General features: G+C 36.2%; 1 protein-coding gene across 2 annotated transcripts in view; it reads right to left on the bottom strand.

Annotated features, from left to right (window-relative positions):
• Nucleotides 1–3,814: 3,814 nt before the first annotated feature.
• Nucleotides 3,815–22,445, bottom strand: part of LOC135227045 (ubiquitin carboxyl-terminal hydrolase 22-like) — a 61,606-nt gene continuing 42,975 nt past the window's right edge. For both annotated transcript variants that reach the window (XM_064266841.1, XM_064266842.1), the window contains exons 7-11: nucleotides 17,104–17,246; nucleotides 14,440–14,543; nucleotides 13,756–13,907; nucleotides 13,290–13,439; nucleotides 3,815–11,122 (exon numbers count right to left, since the gene is read on the bottom strand). In XM_064266841.1, the coding sequence (XP_064122911.1) occupies nucleotides 11,080–11,122; nucleotides 13,290–13,439; nucleotides 13,756–13,907; nucleotides 14,440–14,543; nucleotides 17,104–17,246 (592 nt within the window). In that variant the 3' untranslated portion in view covers nucleotides 3,815–11,079. The remainder of the gene's footprint in view (nucleotides 11,123–13,289; nucleotides 13,440–13,755; nucleotides 13,908–14,439; nucleotides 14,544–17,103; nucleotides 17,247–22,445) is intronic.

The raw sequence follows: 22,445 nt of genomic DNA, 5'->3' as shown, positions 1-22,445 counted from the left end.
GTGCTCCCCAGTGTGCACCCACAAATAATTCTAAAAGCAACAAGAAGAATGGTAGCACTCCAAAGATCTCAAGACCTCCATTATCCAGTGCATCATTATTTCAAACAAGTTTAACAATCTTAATGGGAAGACCTCACGTAGTCTCCCAGAAAATAAATCTTATTTTCTTGAATATACTTCAGTAAAATTGTCATGGCCTGAGGGCTAAATATTAAGAGATAAGATTACTTATCCATCCATGGAAAGTAAACTTGATAATAACACTTCTTCCCCCAGGGGATATAGAAATTCATGGCCATCCTTCGTTACATTGATAAAGAGTATGTTAAGTATATCTTGGTTTTACCAGACCACTGAGCTGATTAACAGCTCTCCTAGGGCTGGCCCGAAGGATTAGATATTTTTACGTGACTAGGAACCAATTGGTTACCTAGCAACGGGACCTACAGCTTATTGAGGGATCCGAACTACATTGTATCGAGAAATGAATTTCTATCGCCAGAAATTAATTCCTCTGGTTCCGCGTTGGCCAAGCCGAGAATCGAACTTCGGACCACCGAATTGGTAGCCGAGCGTGAAATGCACTCCGCCAACGTGGAACCAGATAAAGAGTATAACCCCAGTATCTGTGTTTGGAGGGAAGTAAAGAAAACAGCAGGGAGATAAACCCCTAGTCCACCTCACTTTAAGTGAATGGACAGTACATGACAGATACATCTAAAGTGAGTTGTTCCCTTGCTGAAAAATTTTCCAGTATATTTATATCATATAAATCTGAAGTTGGGGTTGTACGGTGTGTGGGACCATAATGACAAAAAACCTCCACGCCAGTATTCTGGAACTGAAAGCTGCATTTCTGGCTTATCAGCAGGTTGGAAATGATTGATGGGGCACTTCATGGTATTGATAAGCAATGACACCACAGTGGTAGTATACATCGAGCAAGAAATGTGGACCGATGTCCTTCCAGCTTCACAGGTTGGCAGTGCAGGTGCATGAGTGGACAGTAGCTCACCTGGTAGAGCTGTCTACCAAGTACATTCCTGGTAACCAGAACAGTGCCAGACAAGCTCAGTTCCCAGAGTTGGGTGATAGGGATGGAATGGTCCCTTTACTAGGCATTGCAGTTAGGCTTTTCAAGCTTTGGGGACTCCGAGTATAGATCTGTTTGCCACTTGGCACAACAGGAAGCTTCCAGTGTTCTGTTCTATGGTGCCAAACCCATGGGTTGCCATGGAGGACCCCATCCAGGACATGTGGGATAACCTAGTGGCCTATGCCTTCCCTGTTTTGTCTGATTAGTCTGGTTATCATTAGGTTGCTGATAGCCCCGAATCACAGGTTTACTCTGGCAGCAACCAAGTGGTCACGTGCTGAGTGGTATCCAGACCTGCTAGCTCTGTCATTCGAGATCTCAAGAGAGATTCCCCCACTGCACAACCTTTTGTGTCAGATGCATGTAGAGGTGTCAGCGTTTCCTGCAAACAAGAGGCTTTTCTTGTTGCAGAACACAGCTATCTGGATACTTAAGCCCCTTACAAGACTTGTCAAACAGGGATCTGACCCTTAAGACTTGTTTCTTGCTTACCCTGGCTTCAGTGGAGAGAGTAGGCAAATTTCATGGCCTCTCCATTGATGTTAACCCATAAGAGCCTGGCTAAAAATCAATACAGGTAGTCCCCGATTATCGGTGGGGGTTCTGTTCCAATGGCTTGATTTATAACCGAAAATTGCCAATAACTGAAAATTGGTAAGTTATGGCACTGATAACTGGATTGTGGTGCCGATAACTGGTTAATCGCCATAACTCTATTATTGGTGCTGATAACCAGGGACTATGCAGCACCCCAGACTGAGCAAACTTTGAGGTTGGCCAATATAAAACACTAATGGAAAGAGGAAGACATGAAAATGCAAATGAAGAAAAAAAATTCTCCCTACCTTCCATGAGAAGTTGAAAATGACTTATTTACAACCCCTTGTGTGGCTTCTTTTACAAGATTGTAAATTTTACTAAGTTAAAGATTTTTGTAATTTTATTTTTTGTAAAATTATAATTACAGCTCACACAATATCTTACCAGATAAGAACTAAAATCAGTAACAAATCGGATTAAGTTTATTTTTTGTAAAATATTTTCTTAACTTTACCAAGATTGAAGATACAGTAACTTTTGTGGATTACTCATGATTTTTCTAATATTTTTTCTAATCTTACACTTATAACTGACATTAGTATATCATAAAAGATAAGAACTAAACCCAACAGCAATCCCTGGGTATATTTAGGAGAGAGATTGAGACATTACATGGCACCCTCTTGAAGTAAAGCATTAATACACAACTGACTCATGAGACGCCTAGAATCAGCGAGCTAAGCCAGTCTAAAAGTTGCCATTAGTAAATTTATGGGCTGTTGTTGAAGTAATGGAACCTCTTTCCCACCTGATTTATCCAAATCGATGGTGTGTAATATTGACACTCACCAGGAGTAATCAATCAGTCCACCCACTCGAAACTTGTTATTGTTACTCACATGAGTGTTTTCTTCCATTAAGGGTTAAACCTTGCCGGGATGATGGATCAGTTATGCTAGAGATTGTCGCAGAATTTGTGGCCAAGTCTCAGAAGCTGTCAGTCCCTTTTCATCCCATCCCCAGAGGACTTCATTAGTAGTGATCAGTATGAGATGCTTCTGTGTCTGGTTAGGGTGCTGTGGTACTGTCATAAGGGAACTTGACAGCTCAGGCCAGCTCATTATTAGTACTAGCTCGATCAAAAAGTTTTCCAAGAACACTTTCTTTCTGGCTGCATAAGACAATCAAGGTGGTGTCCAGAAGAACCTGGCGGCTCAGCAGGTGTTACAAGCTGGGGTGTTGTCATGTCAGACACATTCATTTTGTTTTATCATCAGGATGTTGCCCATGGACATATTGCCCTTGGTTCCTCTGGTGGCTACCCAACAAGTTCTGTAGTTCACCCAGCTCAATTAGTGACAAGTAGCATCTCATCTTAAGGTATTCAATGAGGAAGTGTGTGCAAGTAACGGTTACTTTATCCCCAGAAGTTTCGAGTTGCAACATCCCTCTATCACAGACTAGAGGTATGGGATACCCTCCTCAGCTCTTCCAGGTTAGGAAGGCATTCCCAGGTGGGAAGAATCAACCTTGGTTCAGAGTATCCAAATTCCTCCCACCAGTGGGTAAGTCTTGTGTGTAGGAATAATTAATGTCCTTGTCTGAAAGTAAAAAGTCTGATCCAGTTCAAATTTGCAAGCTAAATCTCTATGTAAAGAGCTTTGCTAATGTCAGAAAAAATCCAAATTACTTTCAACTAGGTCGCAGCACTCATTTTCCCAATCTAGTGAAGATGAGACAGTATGATTAATTCACTTAATTCTTAGAACAGTATCTGTGACCTGTGAGAAATTAAAATTTTTAAAAATACATTTGTATTTTTCATAACTAACAAACATTCGGTCTTAACATTAGGATAATCTAGCGCCAGCTTGAAATCTGGTAAAATTAATAAAATAAAAAATAAAACTTGTGTTAATCAAGGAACTATTGACTTCCGTGCTTGATCATGGGTATGTGGGAACTCCCACAATGCCTTGGGCATCCCCCCATAAGAGCATCATTTACTTCCTTACTACCTTTAAGAGAGGATGTGATTACTCTATCTCGTCAAAGCCGGTTTAGTGTGCCCGTTTTATTTTTTTCATCTCCACGTGTGCTCAGTATGTGTGATCTTGTAGGTTTACACTGGGGTCTAAATTTCCTAAGCCTAATACAGAAGGATATATAAACAAAACATGACTGTTACTTAAGTTTACTGAGACTGAGCCTTGACATGAAGCCCGGGCGCGGCGCCCCGCCGTGTATCACAGATAGTGGCTGGTCACAAGGTGGTTATACAAGCTAAGGCAACACTCACTCCCTACACTCATTGCTTCCATAAAAAATCTAATCTTTTACAACTTGAAACACAACTGCAGACAGACAATATGAACATACATACGAACTCTGGCCACTCGCTAGGAACAGCTTTGTGAACATCTGAACACATACAATCTATCACATAAATAATTCATTATCTTTCCTTCCAATGATATGTCAATGTAAACCTTCATTTGGGGATACTTTCATCACAAAAAAAAAGGAAGCTCAAACCATCCAAAATGAAAGGTCAAAAATTAAGAAAGCAAGAACACTTTTACAGAAAAGTACAGTTACCACAATAGCCACCCCTACACTTCTTTAGATTATTCTTTCATATGCAAAATTTTATGATTCTCCACTCAATTTTTTTGACATTCAAGAAAAAAATTACTGGTGTATCCTATTTTTATCAATTTCATATTATATTTTAACTAAGTACAAACCACAGCTTTATTGTTATTGGCAGAGAAAGCAAACCATTCTAAATTGACCCAATACACACAGGTACCAGCAGTGATTAGCAGGCTAGTTTACTACATGAGGGATTGTAAGAAAATTAATACAGCATCGTGCCTCCTAAGTGACATAGGTCCTAATAAATTACTTCTGGTGTGAGGTCTTGAAACTTTTTCACATCTGGTGTGAGGGCTTGAACTTTTTTCCACGTCAAGTACTGATGATGACTACTCGGACGAGTAGTATCTTCAAGCTGTATTAGTAAAAGATAGTAAAAAATTTCTTCTGTTGATCTGACACTGGAAGTTTGCTTATTCAATATTAATCCGCAGTTGATGATCAAGATGACCACCAACCATCATGCAAAGTGTGAGGTACGCTGTGACCAGCCCTTCTTACAAGCATTTCCTCTCCCTACAATGCAGATGATCTTGTGATCTTGAACATTCACATACTGCATATACTACTTATGAATTTCCCAGCATTGCAAAGAAAGCAGGCACTGCAGGTACTGTTGCTCACATTTGATATTTTGGTATGCATGGTAGTCTACTCGGTCAGATTACACCACCATAGGAGTTCCGACACCTTATGACCTTCCTTCCAGTGAACTTTATGAACGAAAGCCACGTAACAGTGCCGAAGACCAAATTTTCAGTCTATGAATGTATTCAAGTTAGGATACATAAAATCCATCCACATAGTCATTTTAGTCTGAAAAAGTTTCCTCCAGCTAGAGACTCAAAATACTCATCCTTCTGCCTTCAGAGTAAGAACCAAAGACCACTTGATCATTCTAGTTTAACAGTAGGGTACAAGATAAGGATGTTCCTACTACAGAGTAAGTGCAAGGCCAGGTTGTTCCGCTAGCAGAACACTTCAGGAATCTGTTCCACATTCTGGGCACATCTGTCTCTAGTTCAACTCAGGGCAGTGCAATAAATATGGTCATATGAACAAAAATAGGGTCAAGCCAGAGGAGTAAACTAAACCTAATTTCCCAAAACTGCAACCAAAGCCTGACTACTCCAATGAACTAGCTTCAAGGCAGAATCCTTGACCCCCAAAGTTCCAGCTTCAGGGAAGAATGAAAGAAAGTAATACAGTTTCATGGCTAAGACAGATCATAGTCCTAAAAGTTCTTGAGAAAGAAATACAGTGGGAAGCTCCCAAAATTACAGCTGAGTAATACAACAAACTCCACTTAGGTTTCAATACTTCCTGTCATTCCATACCTACAATCCCAACATCACGGAGCATGTGGAGGTTTCTCCTTTGACCTGTGATCCCAACATCAAGGAGCATGTAGGGGTCTTTTCACCTTCTTAACACTAAGCTCCATTGCTCCAACTTCAAAGACACAACTGAGACACCTTAACACCATTCATCCCAGGTAGAGTTACTACACGAGGTTCCATCATTGCTGTTTGGTAGCAGACAGATTGGAAGCCTACCATTCTAGCTTGAGTCACCAGCTCAGAAACACCCAATTGTTCCAGCTTGACAATCACCTCACCCACCAGAGCCCCCCATATGATTCCAGGTTGGTAGTCACACAGAAGATGTCTTCCAGTATGACAGTCATCCCACTTGGAATCCTGTCATTCTAGCTTGACAGTTATCATGACCTGCTTTGTTTTAGCTCAACAGTCACCCCACTAGTGACTCCATCTTTCAGGCTTTATAGACACAATTAAATTCCAGTTTCACAACCTCTCTTGTATGGCCCATGTATCAGCTTCATGGCAGGATATAATAATTCTAGTTTTCCCACTATCATAACAAAAAAGGAGACTTCCAGTCCATCCAACTTCATGAGAGAACACAAAATTCAAAATTGCGGATCTCAAATATTTCTGTTTTGGGACAGCATACTGCAGCCTCAAAACAGGGCTCAAGGATCTCTTTCATTGTAACATGATGGCAGAATGTGAAGGCCCATCACTGCAGCATCATGACATGACATGAGGGCACCTGTCATTTCAGCAACAGGACAAACATGAAGAACCTTACGTACTGTTGTAGCATCAGGGCAAAATATGGGGACCCCTATAATTTTACCATGTGGGCAAATTATGGGTACAACTGTCATTGCAGCATCAGAGCAGGGTACAAGGACTCCAGTCACAACATGAATCAGGTTATGGGCAAGAAAGATATAAATTTCAGGTCAGGATACTGTTACTCCGAGTCTTTTCAGTTTCACAGTAACACAAACAGCTGCAGGATAGAACACGAGGCCCCTGATCTTTCAAATTCAGGCCAAGAACCTAGGCCTGAAAACCTTGTAGGAGCAGAGCAAGATACAAGGGTTCCCCACTTATTAGAAATTTGGATCAAGACATGAGGACCCAGTCGTTTCTGCGCTAGGTCAGGACGACTTCAGTTATCCAACTTCAGGGAAGGACAAGAGGATAACAATCATTTCAGTTTCAGGGCAGGATGGGATGATCTCGGTCATTTCACTTAAGGCCAGGAAACAGGAACCCCAGTTACTTCCATTACAGAATAGGAGGGTATTAGATTGAGTTAAGGCAAGGCAAGTCATGAGGACCAGAGTCATTTCTGTTTCACTGCAAAGACACAAGGACCTTACTTATTTTAGTTTTGTGGCAGGAAGCTAGGACCCCAGGTTATTTCACAACAGGAAACTCGGCCTCCAGGTTGTTTCAGGGTAGAACATGGAACCTTAATTTCCAGTAAGACTGTAGATCTTGTTGACTGTTCCAGTGCTTCAAGTTCTGTACTACTACCATTGATGCAGCAGGTGAGGTAGCTTTAATTACAACTTCAGAAGCAGGACTGAGACACTCGTTTTAGCATACCTAGGGAACTCCTGGTTTCACTATGTTCCATAGTATGGTAGAGCTCAGAAGGCCCTACTGATCCAACAGACCAATAGACCCTCTTCCAGCTTCATGACAAGTCCTAGTCTCCAATGCCCTTGATGACACTTAAAATTTGGGAACACGATCTAGGTCACTGACTAAATGGAAGCAATAGCCTTGAACCTCAAAATTAGAGGGGAGCAATCCTGCCCATCGTCGACTGAAAGTTCTGTGACTATAAACATTCTTGTATTAGCAAGCTTATCTGACAATTTTGTTACAAAAGGAAACCATTCATGAAAGTTGAGAAAACCCAAAATAATATGGTTTATGTATGCTACCAAGACAGGGATGCAATTTATAGCATTGTACCTGGAGTTAAAAAATAGTTCATTGAAAATTTAATATGACAATTTCCAGATGAAATAAAAAAATATTATATACATGAAACACACATATAGCACAAAGCTACCCAGTGAGGAAAAAATGCCTACAGCTACAAATAAAAAGTGAGAAAAATTTGATTTTCACCAAATAATAAAACGTGATCTGTATTAACTGACTGAATTTTTGTAAAGGTGTGATAGTCTTCACATTTCCAGACAAAGATTATAAGGGAAGCTAAGAATAGGCAACATGTACACAAAAAATAGTACATATTTTGAAAAATAAATTTCATTACTATGATAATGAAATAAAGATGGAGTTCTACAGTCACACAATGCTTATATTACACTGATACCAGCAGTATATTGTTAAACTAGATAAGTAGTAAGTAGCTTTTCAATCCCTCTTTGGAAGGATGCCTAACCTTCTAGGCACCACTGGCATGTTAGTAGTATTAAACGTCAATTTGGAATCCTACACACATGCACTGCCTTTGGGATATAAAGAATATGCAAAGTACAGGGTTTGTACTTAAGTATGTCATAATCAACTTTAAAACTATCTATCAAACTACAAACACAAAGAACACCTGAGATGCATGGTATTCAGCAAAGGCTGCCCAAGGCCATAACTCGACCATCTTTACAACAGTGATAATGTAAGCAAGATCTGAAAATAAACATATCAAAGTAAACCTTAACCCGTTCATGCAGGATGAAGCTGTAGTCATAAATAACACAATCTTAAGAATGTACATAAAAGCTTTCTGATTGGATGACATTACGATATTCAAAAAAGCAAGGACTAATTACAATACCTAACTCTTGCATTTGTTGTGGAATGTTCTTACAATATCTGCAAAGAACACATCTGTATTGCACATGGATATAGTATTCCAAAACCATTAATACTGACAACACATTAGGCCTATTTAAAACTGCAATATGTATTACAAAAATTATAAATAGAAAACAAAGAATGGCTTGATACTTTTTGGCACATCAAATACCATGCCAAACTTACATTTTCCCATTTCGTTAGCAAGACCATCTTTAGCGGCTTTGATACAAATTGTAGGAAAACTCCAAACTTTCCTTCCGATTAAAAACCAGATACACTTAACACCACCTGTTATTTACAAAATAACCACTATCGTGGCAAACAAAGAATCCATGTCATACAGATATGCAACAGCTTCTTAGTTGGCTATATTTTGTCCATTTCTATAATTTTGTGGTTAAAAGTATATAAAACTGGTATGACACATTTAAAAACTTTGATTCCTGTAAAAAAAGAAAAAAATTTTAGTAAGTACCCTATATTTCCTTACATCTGCTCCAGGATTAACATGCACACAAACCTCAGCAATGTAAAAATCTGAAGAAAATTTTCCGTAACTACATCCTAACACACTGCATGTCTTGCATACCTGGTTATTGAAGTAACTTTCACGCTACACGATGATACTTGCTACTGTTAATTTATGACAAACTTACTAAATAATGGCAATGGAGCTTTCAAAAACGTAGGTAAGAATGAGTGTAATTCACATCCATTTTCCCAAAAATACAAAGTCTAAAGTTCTTGTAGAAGAATTTCTGCCATGTTGAATGACATTAAACAGCACCCAACAGTCTAAAATCTGCCTGTGCACAAGATACTATAGGCATTTACAAAAAGAGTACAAAAGCCTACTTATACTTCTAAAGAATTGCACAATATGATATCCTATAGATCTACAAGATTTATTCGCACCCATATATTGGCAAAATAATGACGTGGCGGACTTGAGGTATGTTAGGGGAGGCAACTCTGGTGCAGTTCCTCCACTTCATCAGTAAGTGATGCTTCTTCAACAGCAAGAATTAGCCTGAAATGTCTATTGACTTGCCAAAGTTCATCCGAAGCATGACTATTACCAACTAAGTCTTGCGACTTTCACTCTGCAGCATCAACAAAACTCTTAAATCAAGTTGTAAAATAGCAACTATTCTTCATGACGTTCCTTTAACCTTAAGTAATGAACATAAAAACATGGACCTCTGTTTACAACCAATCGTAAAATGTCTTGGCCTTTCAATAAAATAAAAAATATACTACAAGGGACAAATCAGGCCAGACAATCCACACACTGACAACTTTTGACAAGTGACTAACATATGAACCACCAAGTCACAGCAGAGGAAGAGAGGAATACTATATATTGATTACCCTATTGATGTACATTTGATTGAAGATGGGCTTAATTCAAGAGTGCTCTTGTCAAACATGCCATCATTCATCCATCCATGCATACACACATTCTCCAACCTTTTCTCTCTCTCTCTCTCCAAATTTTTTTAACTTTGGCTTAATTCCTGAAGATTTACTTCACTTTTTTAAGTAGTCCCAAACACATGAACATGCAGAATATACTCCCGACATTAGACATGACAATTAAAGATAGTACATATAATTATAATAAAAAAATGCCCATAATACTGTTTGTGTATTAAATATCTCAATCCATGAAGAATCAAATGATTATTACACAGCCCTATGAATGAAACTGATGAAGAAGTCAATATTCTCCTAATGAAAAAGCCATCGGCTCAAAAACAAACACAATGTTTGGTAGAAAAATTAAATGAGAGAATATTACTACGTATGAAGCTTCTTGACCCCAAGAAGAATGATTAATTATTAGATCCTGTTCCCACAACCAACACCAGGAACCACAAGGGTTCCATCCCAGTTAGATACCCGTCCAAGGTAACTCAAATATCCACTTTTCTATGTTATGCATATGATCTGACCCCCACATAAGCCACTGCATTTACTTCAAATTTTATGTCAAACTCAGTAAATGGATATAATACTCTGACAAGTGCTACTTAAATGAAAATGTACACAGACCTCAATATTTCTGCTGTAAATGACCACATGAAAATATTCTGAACCATTTCAATAACTACTGTAAATATTTCAAAGATTTTGCTTTGTCTTGTTTTCCACTGATTCTGGACCCAAATGTAAAATTACAGGCAACAGACTAGATTAAATTCACACCTATTCACCTTTCAGAGCATGAATGGCAAAATGAAATGGGGTATAAAGCACTAATTACACTAAATAATAAATATATCAGCTGTAACCGGACACTGCAAAACCCTGCTATTTCTTACTGCAAAGGTTTAGCTCTTTGCAATTACATTTCACTCTCAATTTGCACTTGAGACTCCCACACAACTGCTACGGTCATTCAAAGGATGATGAGCCACTGCCAGACGTAGATGAAGTTTCTTTGTCATAAACAGACTTGCCCATCTGTTTGCACCAAACATCAATTTGACCGAGTGAGCTGCTCTGTCAGAATGCTGACTCCTGGCATTTTATTTTCTCTGTCAGAGCATGGTAATCAGGCTTTGAAAGTTGAGATTACAGAAAAGAATAATCATGAAACTCAATGTGGAACTGAAACAAATCTTTTCAATCATACTCCAGAATCTGCTTGTGATAAAAGAGTAGGTACCTGAAAAAAAAAAAAAAAATTTAACTTGCAAACGGGAATTCTTCAAAGAAAACATTTCTATAAAATTATCTGAATTTGCAACTGGAAATTCTATACACAAAACATTTTATTTCATTCTTACAAACTTATATTTAACAATAATAAATCAATCCTTCATTAAAATAGCTTTAACCATTCCCTTCATTCAGTGGCAAAAACCTTGCTATTATAATTTAAAGAATGAAATGATGAAATGAAGCTTCTTTCTTTCCTATTGCTCAACTGAAAAGGGACTTGATAATAATTGCCAGTATTAACAATACATAAGGAACCTAAAAGTATTATGTATTTTGTTAAAGATTAATTCAATTAATTTATTCCATTGATACAAACAAGTGAATAAAAGTGCCAGCAAAGCACTAGTCAATAATGGGAAAGACAACCAGACTGCCTGGAATTCTGTCAGTAGATCAAATAGAAAGGGTGAGACACTAACAGTAAAATGACTGCACTGTGTCTATACAGAATTACTGTGGTGCTGAATAGTTTCTAGAAAGAGTAATTTTTCTTAAATTTTCTTATATTTTATCTGATAGATCATCACTTTTCCTTTAGTGCCTACATGCATAGGGATCCACCAAAGTTCAGTATTTATAGAAGTTTAACATAATTTATGGAGTGCATTTTATCTGCCAGACAAGGAAAATTCTTGACAGGAAATTTCAAATGTTTTTATAGCACTCCTAGAACTGCTGGAAATTATGAAGAAATTCACCCAGCAATGTGGTTCTTCACACAATATGATGTAGGTTGAAACCATGCAACCATCACATAAAATACTTTAATAGTTAATTTTGCACAACCTTTCCAAGCAGAAGCCAAACCTTGAAAGGTGGCTATCAACAAATAATCGTATTTTAAATAACTCATTGGTAGCCAATTAATATTAGCAACACAAATGCCATGGTCACTGGGGCACTATACTGTTATTTAACTGGTTGGTTCAAACTTGGTAACACTCACTTCCCATTATTATTACTAGTTAGTTTAACCATCCACTAAATTAAAATAATCACTTAAGGCTGGCCCATAGGGTTTGTCTTGAAAATAATCACATAAGGCTGGCCCATAGGGTTTGTCTTTAATAGTAAAATTAAAATTTTATCTAATAAACTGCACCCCATTGGGGAATAGTGCCATCACTGCATCTCATGCAGTGCACTATAGGCATTACTTGAAGTTCTTTGCAGTGTCCCTTTCATATCATCTATCTTCCAACTTACTGTCCACTGTCCACTTAATCTCAAAAATGGTTTCATAGTGCAGATTTTCCTCCTGTTACAACATTAAATATTTTTACTCCCAATTTCTTTTAAATGCTGAATTACCTCATAGGTCCAGTGCTTGGCAATCTGCCTAAATTTTATATTCCATTTCATTCCAAATAAACAGCAGTTTCTGTAAATATAATAAAGATACTCCTCTACTAACTATGAGGACAGGTTCAGGAAGAACTTATTGTAAGTGGAAAAACTTTTAAGGTGTATGTACAAGAACACCATGCCACAGGGCATGAAAGCTTGGCCTGCATTAACTGCTCAGAAATCCATGAAACTTCTATAAACCTTATGTGTAGTACAAACAAGAATGGAGAACCTTCTTCATCCTAGCTTCATATGTTACGGCTCCATGAGCTTAGTCCATTTTTATTTCACCTCCTCAATTTCTTTTTATTACTTTTTTCTTATGCAGGGCATAAGTCATTTTAGTTTCATAATATTCACCCTGTAATTCTTACATCTGGTAAGGTGGAGACGCATTTGGGTATCCTTTGACCTTTGCTAAATAGTATACTGTACACTGCAAATGTAAAATATACAGGAAAATCTTCATATAAGTAAGGCTGTTGTTTCTTCTTGGCTTGGCAGAATACATTCACGACAAGATTAAAGAAAGAATATTGTGATATAAATGCAAATAGACACCGGAAGTTCTAATGATTATCTGGTCATAGTAAACTCTGTTGGTTGGTGGGCAAGGCCTTTCTTAAAATTGTTAAGGTTTTATTACAGTGACGTGCTGTTCTATACAAAGATCTTAATACTTTACTTGATATATCGTTTAATATAACATAGTCTTTGTCTTCTGTAACATAAATGAATTTAAGATTATAAACTGGTAATCTTACCCCTCGCTCTGCAGAACATCCTGGATAGTGGCTCGGGTTATCATGTGGTCATCACACTTGTACCACTGATCGCGATGCTGCCGGACATACGCTGTGTAATGCCCAGCATCTAAATTGCCTACGTGATTAACAACTGCAAAAAGTGAGTACCTGGAACAAATATGTATGAAGTAGTGACACATAATAATGAGACCCTAAATCATGGTTAACAAATTAACTAAAAAGCATCTTGAATTTAAACTCCCAATAAATTAAACCAGCTGATCAAATCCAAAATTGTGACTTTCCAAGTTTAATGACATAATAAAGTCCAAGAACTCCACTGTAATGAGAGATATAACAGTATTCCACTTTTATGAGATATATATCCTAAAATTACTAGTATGTATAGATACTCTAATCGACAAAAAGAATTTATTCCATTATTATCAATAACAAGTTGGCAGCAACAAAGACATTGACTTACCTATTATTTATGTCAGTAGGATGTGTTGTGACTCCATTGTGATTGTTGTTGTTGTTTCTTCTATTTGACATAAAAGGAGTCATATCTAAATGTTCAGGGAAAGATATAAATGTTGAAATTTTCTTATGTAACCTGTTGCTATGCTCAAACCTCTGAAAATACAAAGAAAAGTTTACATTAATTATAATAGGTATGGTACACACTAATTGTTGCTGCACATCTTCCAAATAAAGGACGGGATGTGGAGTTTTTAAAAGACAATTATTTCAAGGGCATGAATTCTTGTTAGCCAAAAAAAAAAAAAAAAAAGAAAAACCGTTTCAAAACAACGTTTTCTTTTCATTTCCTTTTTTTAAGAGGGTTTTCATATGTTCAGTATTACAAAAATTCTTTGAAGTAGTAAACGTGCCTCATATAAGCCTATCTACATCATCGACACCTGGCTACCTCTTGAAACTCCATCTGAAGGGTTGGCTACAAGAAAGGAGCCTACAGTTACATCTAAAACCAATTTTTCTTTTTTTTAAATTCAAAGTAATCTCTTGACAGTTTCATATCCATTAATTAACAGTACAACATTCAACACATTCAGCAGTTTTCAAATGGCATCTACCATTTTCATAACTAAGATATCAACATAAATTATGAATCACTGACAACATTCAGACTGTTGAGCACACTTACCTTTAAATGGAAACTACAAACTATTGGAAGTTTTTTCATTGTTAACTGCTTTGTTGATTCCTGATAGCTTTGACAACTGCTACATTTTATTTTTGCGCTACTCCCTGGAGAGAGGAGAGAGAAGAGGACAGTTTAAAATGCAACTCATCAAAACTTAAGCAGTGTTATCTAGAGAACTGATGCCTGGATACAAAAATCTGCTAATATGCATAATGATCTAAGATCACAATCCTAAATAACTCAAAACATAGGCTTTTTTTACAATTCTACCCCAGCTAAATTTAAGATATATACAACAAGAAATAAGATTAACTGCATGAATATTACAGTACAGGTATTCTACTTACAATGTGGTTAGATTCCAAAAATCCCATTGTTTGTTGGAAAAATTGTATCTCGAGTATAGCCTACCCTACACACACACACAGTACTATGCTCTATATACATATATGGTACAGTAATTATTGTGCTAATTCTCTAGGTTCAATGCAGATTGACTCAAGATAATTCAGTACAAACAGATATTGAATAACACAAAACAAGAATCAGACATGTACTGTAAGGGGTATCCCTCCAAGATTTGGTGTTTCAGTCCGACGTCGGCATAATTGAATGGTGTCAGGCTGTTGATGGCTACGTATAATTAAATACAAACATAACAAATATGCCTCTTTACCATGAATCTTTTAAACTGTACCCAATAATATTGTATGTATCCAATAATATTGTATGTATTCTCATATTATTGTATTATAAAATACAATCATAGAGGTTTAGAAATCAGCTGATGGCAAATACGAGTTTATTTCGCCAGAGTTTATTCCGCCATATTTAACTAAATTCTGAGCTAATTTTCTTGCTTCTAGTTAGCATAAATAAATATCTAGCTATTTGTTTGCATGGGACAATGTCATTTTTTGTTATACAGTTTTTAAGTTGAAATATGACATGAATACATCTCGTTGTGAACTAAATTATTTTCTTCGTTAATCGATTACATTGGAGGCATGTTTATTGAGTAAAAAGAAAAGAAAAAAAGTGATTCCGTTTGCAATTTTCATTTGATTTTATCGTAATACGAGCTTTACGTATTTATCTTTTATCGGCGTGAAAACAACATTAAAAAGTGTTCTTTCATACCCAGTGTTTTGATTAAAATACTATTCTCTCAACTTTATCTATGGTTGTATTTGATTGCATATCAAAGTTAACGGGAGTTTTATCCTTGTTACCAATGCACGTTAATTTATAGTAGCAATTAGTAGCTTGAGCATGCATGCCGATCTTTTACCCATAGCGAATAAGGGTACATACAACATAAAAATATATTGGTCCTAATTCTACATAACGTAATTTATAACTTAACTACAGTAATTGTTTACTATCGTAAAATGGTTAAAATACAAGTAAAATGAATAATGTTGTTATCTGATTCAGTTGCCTGTACTTAGCAAAGTTGTTTCTCGTTCAGTTGTTTTTCTCGTTTAGTTCTTTATGGCTGTACACATTTACACAAGGTGTATAATGTCAGTAACAATACTTTTATCTTTCTCTTTTACTTTTTTGTAACTTATTTAACTAGAGATGGGATAAAGAGATGGAGGTAAAGAAGTTAGTCTGTTATAATTTGATCTCTCTCGCTGCCTGATTGTACACTGCTGCCTGCAACCGTTGTGATCGAAATTGAAAAATATTTTCAAAATATTGTTGAATCGGTATTAATTGCTAACCCCATCGTAAAATTAGATTATCATAAGACAAATTATTGTAACTCAAACACTACCCGTACTGTAAAAATAGTAAAATAATGGGTTGCAATGTTTTCTTCAGCCGAAGTACTGATTCAATTCAAAGTTTATTCATAAAATTGGCCTTCAACATGTCTATTGAATTGTGTATAGCATTTCCTATGTATTAAGGTCACATATATATTTATAATTAATTAAATACATCTCTCCAACCCATCATAATCAATGAATGGCACAATATCATGGATAATGAACATGAGTAACAAAACAGATCCAGCCCAATGTTAGAATGTGGAATTATTCATACAAAAATTAATGGAATGCACATAATTTTTACACCTTTCAGAATTGGTCACTCTTGTTTGAGACATGGTTATTTGATGAATAGCCCACATGACCTAATCCTTTTATGTACAGACTAGAGTAACACTAACAGTCAAACATTTTTATGAACATCCAAAATATAAACAACAAACAAATATCAAGTTTTGGAAACTTAAAGAAATTTCATCAGAATCTGCAACATTTTCAATTTACCCCATTAAAAAATTAGTTAATATGTAAAGTCAAAACATTATTACTAATAATATCAAATTCTTTAGGCCAGCTCTGTGAGAAAAATTTGTTTTCTAAATAATAATTGTTATTCCTGAGCGTTTCAAACTTCAAAAATTCTAACCTAATAATTTTCATTACACAATACAACTTATATTTCATAGCCTAAATAAAGACTAAAATTACATATCCACAGGATCCATAGGAGTCACAGCAGAGAATTAACAACCTTTATACAATTTCGTGTTAATGAGACTGTTTAAAGGAAATGGATGATTGGCTACTTTATAATTAGACTTACATAATTGAGCATTAAGGAAACCACTGATTATATTGAACAAGTAGAGGAATTTGGAATTACCTAGATGTTCCGGCCTAGTGAACCGTTCTAAGCAGTCCGTAAGAGAGGTTGGAACACTCTTCTCTGATTTACTGCTGCTGTATGGACATGGCCCAAGGTCCAGAGATATATCCCAAAAAGGATCAATTGTAGTTGAAACTCCGCTGTAAGTAAAATAAAGTCAATGAGTCATTTATTAAATGTTACGAAGAGGACTTGATTTAGATCAACTTAGGGTGCATTTGAACACAGCCATTTGATTTTAAGCATCACTAAAACTAAGTTTTTATAAATTTTTTTCATATAAATCCATTGATCATATACTACCTTGTTTCTATGGCTTCATTATGAGTTTACTATAAGGGGAATGACCTTGTAATAATCCCTCAGTCCCAGCTCAAATCTGTCTTTCTGCCTAAAACGTTTCATCCATTCCCTTTGCTCTCTTCCCACCTAATGGTCCAATTTCTTTCAACTCTACCTTATTCCACTTTTCACTCATCAAATGTCGAGTAAATTTTGCATTGGAGCCGAAACAAAAAACTGGAATCCGACAGACCACAATTTTTGTATACAGTGTTTTGCTCAGTTGGTGTTATTCCTACAAATTGTTTAAACCTCAATCAGCTGTGCCTCAGTTTTTTTTGGATATTTTCTTAGTTTTTGGCGTTTTGTATTTTTTTTTTTTTTTTAAATGGTCTCAAGAAAGCCATTGGTGACAGGCAGAAAAGAAAAACATTAAGAACCACAACTGGAACTTGAGAGATTATTGAAAAGTATGAAAGAGGCATTCGTGTGACCGATTCAGTGTCTTGGTTCAACCTGCCAAGATCCACCACAAGTACATTTTTAAAGCATAAGAGGCAATATAAAGTGCTAGTCTTGCTAAGGAAGTTATGAGTTTAACAAAACAGAGTCCTCCCATTCCCATAACAGATGAAACAGAAAAAATTGTTAGTTGGATATCCAAAAAACCAATTGCTGGTGAAAGTGTTTTGGAGGCTATGATTTGTGCTAAGGCACGAACCTTACATGCTGACCTTATGAAAAACAAATCTGGATCAAGTAGTACCAAGCATGAGTTCATGGGTAGTAGGGGATGATTTGAAAGGTTTAACAAAAGAAGTGGCATTCATAATGTTGTAAGACGTGGGAAGGCAGCGAGTACTGATTATAAAGCTAACAAAAAGTAGGTGAAAGAATTTCACCAATTTGTTGATCAAAGTGGCTTTAGGCCAAATCAAATCTTCGTGATGAGAGGACTCTTATGGAAGAAAATGCCAAAGAAGACCTACATTACTGAAGAGGAAAAGAAATTGCCTGGCCTCAAACCAATGAAAGATAGGCTAACTTTTTCTTTTAAGAGCACATTAAATAAGCAGAAATCAAATGCTACAGCGTAGGTAACATGGCAAATTTTTGTGTATAAAAATACCTTGAGGAAACAATTTGCAACTCATGCAGGTCTCATTTAAGACGCTGCCCACCCATCCCAACATGGACCGAGTTTGCAAAACAACCACCTCACTCACTAATACAGCCCATGGACCAGCATGTCATTTCTAATTTCAAAAAACTGTACACTTAGGCACTGTTCCACAGGTGTTTTGAAGTGACCAGTAAACCTAGCCTGACCTTGCCCAGATTCTGGAAGGAGATGTCTCTTAAGATGAGTCTAAGAGCAGCTTGGAGAAACCTTTGGCCTGATGGGTTTCCTCTTAGGGACTTGGAAGGTTTCAATGCCCCTAGTCAGCTTGCAATTAACCCCTTTCCTCAGCCTGATCCAGATGAAGAAATTGTTTCTGTGGCCAAGATCAAGGGCTTGGAGGTCAGTGCTGATGACAAGGAGCTGGTTGAAGAACACAGCACTGAACTCACAACAGAGGAACACCAGGAACTTCAAAAGGACCAGAAGATGATTTTGACCGAGATGTCTGGAGGAGGGGGAGGCAAGAGGGAGTCAGCTTTTTCAGAAATCAAAGATATTCTTCTTCATTGGGAGAAAATCAAAGTGTTTTTTTAACAAAATTGTCATGATAAGGACCTGGTTAACCGTGTTGTTGATATTGTTGATGGTAATTTAGTTAGCTCTTATAGACAACAGTTAAGGGAACCGACTGGCTAATGCCATTTTTTAAGGGCAGGGCTTTGACATTCATACCACTTAACCCTCTTACGCCGACTGGACGTATTTTACGTCGACATTTTTTGTCTCCCGTGTGCCGACTGGACGTATTTTACGTCGACTTACAAAAGTTTGTTTTAAAATTCGCGGAAAAATACTTATAGGCCTACCAGCCTAAAACTTTTGAATCACGCGCCTTGGGGGATGCTGGGAGTTCACGGATCAAGGTGTTGTTTTGTTTACAATCGTTACGCAGGCGCGCAAGCGCGAATTTCTTTCTTGCCGCACTAAAAAGTATCTGTGACACATCTAGGAAATTATTTCGTCACTGACAATTTTTGTACCATTGTAAATTAGCCGTTACATGAAGTATTATATATATGAAAATGTGCGCATTTTTATGTAGAATACAACAATAAAATACTCATGATTGTAGCTTTTATCAGTTTTGAGATATTTTCATATAAATAACGATAATTGCCAAAATTTCAACCTTTGGTCAACTTTGACTCTACCGAAATGGTCGAAAAACGCAATTGTAAGCTAAAACGCTTATATTCTAGTAATATTCAATCATTTACCTTAATTTTGCAACTAATTGGAAGTGTCTAGCACAATATTTCGATTTATGGTGAATTTATGAAAAAACTTTTTCCTTACGTCCGCGCAATAACTCTTCCGAAAAAAATCATACATGCGATTGTGGTAATGTTTGCACCATTTTAAAATTAGCCGTTATATAAAGTTTTATATATGGAAATGTGCTCAATTTCATGCACAATACAACTAACCCATGGTTGTAGCTTTTATCAGTTTTGAGATATTTTCATATAAATAACGATAATTGCCAAAATTTCAACCTTCGGTCAACTTTGACTCTACCGAAATGGTCGAAAAACGCAATTGTAAGCTAAAACGCTTATATTCTAGTAATATTCAAGCATTTACCTTCATTTTGCAACAAATTGGAAGTCTCTAGCACAATATTTCGATTTATGGTGAATTTATGAAAAAATAACATTTTCTTTACGTCCGCGCGGTAACTCTTCCGTAAAAATCATACGTGCGATTGTGGTAATGTTTGCACCATTTTAAATTAGCCGTTACATAAAGTTTTATATATGAAAATGTGCACAATTTCATGTAGAATACAACAAAAAATAATTGAAGGTTGTAGCTTTTCTCATTTTTGAAATATTTGCATATAAATCATGATAAATAGAAAAAAACCACGTTCAGTCAACTTTGACTCTACCCAAATGGTCGAAAAACGCAATTGTAAGCTAAAACTCTTACAGTCTAGTAATATTCAGTCATTTATCTTCATCTTGAAACAAATTTGAAGTCTCTAGCAAAATATTTAGATTTATGGTGAATTTAAAAAAAAAATCTTTCCTTCCCTCAGCACGCGGATTCTCAGCCACAAATCTCCGAAATACGTACGTCCCATTCTCGGAATATTTGCTCCGTTTCATATTAGGCATTTCATAGAGTTTTATGTATGAAAATGTGAGCAATTTTATGTAGAATAAAACGAAAAATATTTGAAGGTTGTAGCTTTTCTTATTTCCGAAATAATTGCATATAAAATATATATATATAAAAAAATTCGACATTCGGTCAACTTTAACTCGTCAGATATGGTCGAAAACTGCAATTGTAAGCTAATACTCTTACAGTATAGTAATATTCAATCATTTGTCTTCATTTTGAAAGAAATTGGAAGTCTCTAGGACAATATTTAGATTTATGGTGAATTTTTGAAAAAAATATTTGTTTACATCCGCGAGTTACGAATTCATGCATTATTTTGTGATAATATTTTCTCTGTGTTGCTTTTATCGTTTTACATGTTTATGTATACCAAAATGATTGCAATTTAGCGTTCATTACAAAGAAAAAAAAGTAACTTGTTACCTTTAACCGTTTTGCGCACAGCGCGATTTGAATACAATTATATATGAAATTTCGTTTTTGCGCTATCATATATCGCATATATGATAATGATAATTTTTTTCATTTCTGATGGTTGCATACTAAACTTCAGGCAATGACAAAAAAAGGAGCCAAAAATGAACTCTTAATCTTGAAAACTAAGCGCGCTGTGATTTTTTGAAAAAAATATTTTTTCCGCTTCCGCGCTCACTCCGAAACCCCTCCGGCACATGGGAGACAATTTTTTATTTACCGCTCCGGCGTAAGAGGGTTAATAAGGCGACTTGAGATATCTCCAAACCGCATATGATTTTCGTCTCTGACCTTCAGTTTTGTGACGCCAGTTCAATTTATCCCGAAAATAACCATTTTTCAAATTCTATCTCCTCCCTTGATACTTGATATTAAGACCTGGGATTACTGCCATATATAGACCTAATGTAGACCTCCAATCAAATGAAGTTTTTTTTTCTAAAATAATTATTTTTGCAAGATATGAATTTTTTCATTGTTGAAAAAAATAAACCCTATAAATCAGGGGAAAAAAATGTAAAAAACAATAAAAATGAAACAAAAATTAGAAAAAAGGGCTACATTTGATTGTTCTATAATGTCTTTTTAAGTTATATAGTACCAAGTTTCAATGCTATAGCTTTAGGATAGGATAGGATAAAAGATTAGTTTAACTAGACCTCTGAGCCTAAAAAAGGCTCCTCTCAGCCTGGTTCCCAGGAATTAACATGAGAGAAAAAAAACAAAAACTAGACTTTATTAAAAAAAACAACTTTACTTAGGTACATAATAATTTTGTTATGTGTGATATCCTTGCCCTCAGCAAGAATTCCTGACATTGTTGAATCTCAGAAAAAAATGCACCTCTGCTGAATCCAATTTGGGCATTCAGCGATTAAGTGCTGGACAGTCAGGGGAACTTGGCATCCATTACATTTCATTGGGTCAGAATGTGGGGTTGTCACTAGATAACCATGAGACAATCTAGTATGACCAATGCAGTGTCTTGCTAATATTACTTCTTTAGATCTTTCTTTTTGAAGCAAGGTCTCTTTGATTAATTTATTATTCAAGAAAGCTGAAGTTCCTACTCCAGTATTGTTTTTTGAGCCAACTGTATATATCATAAATTGGTTTCCATTTCTTTAGATGTGCTCTAGGGCATGTTGGTGGTACGTCTCGGTATTATTCATATTTTGTTTAAGAAGATAAGACAAAGTGGTGCATATTTTTATTCGTTTCAGAGTCCAAGGTGGTGAGTCTTCTATTGTTGGAGGGAAAATTGGTCATA

The sequence above is a fragment of the Macrobrachium nipponense genome, chromosome 15 (genome assembly GCF_015104395.2).
Source record: "Macrobrachium nipponense isolate FS-2020 chromosome 15, ASM1510439v2, whole genome shotgun sequence".
Lineage (NCBI taxonomy): Eukaryota > Metazoa > Arthropoda > Malacostraca > Decapoda > Palaemonidae > Macrobrachium > Macrobrachium nipponense.
This window is presented reverse-complemented; position numbering and strand designations above follow the sequence as displayed.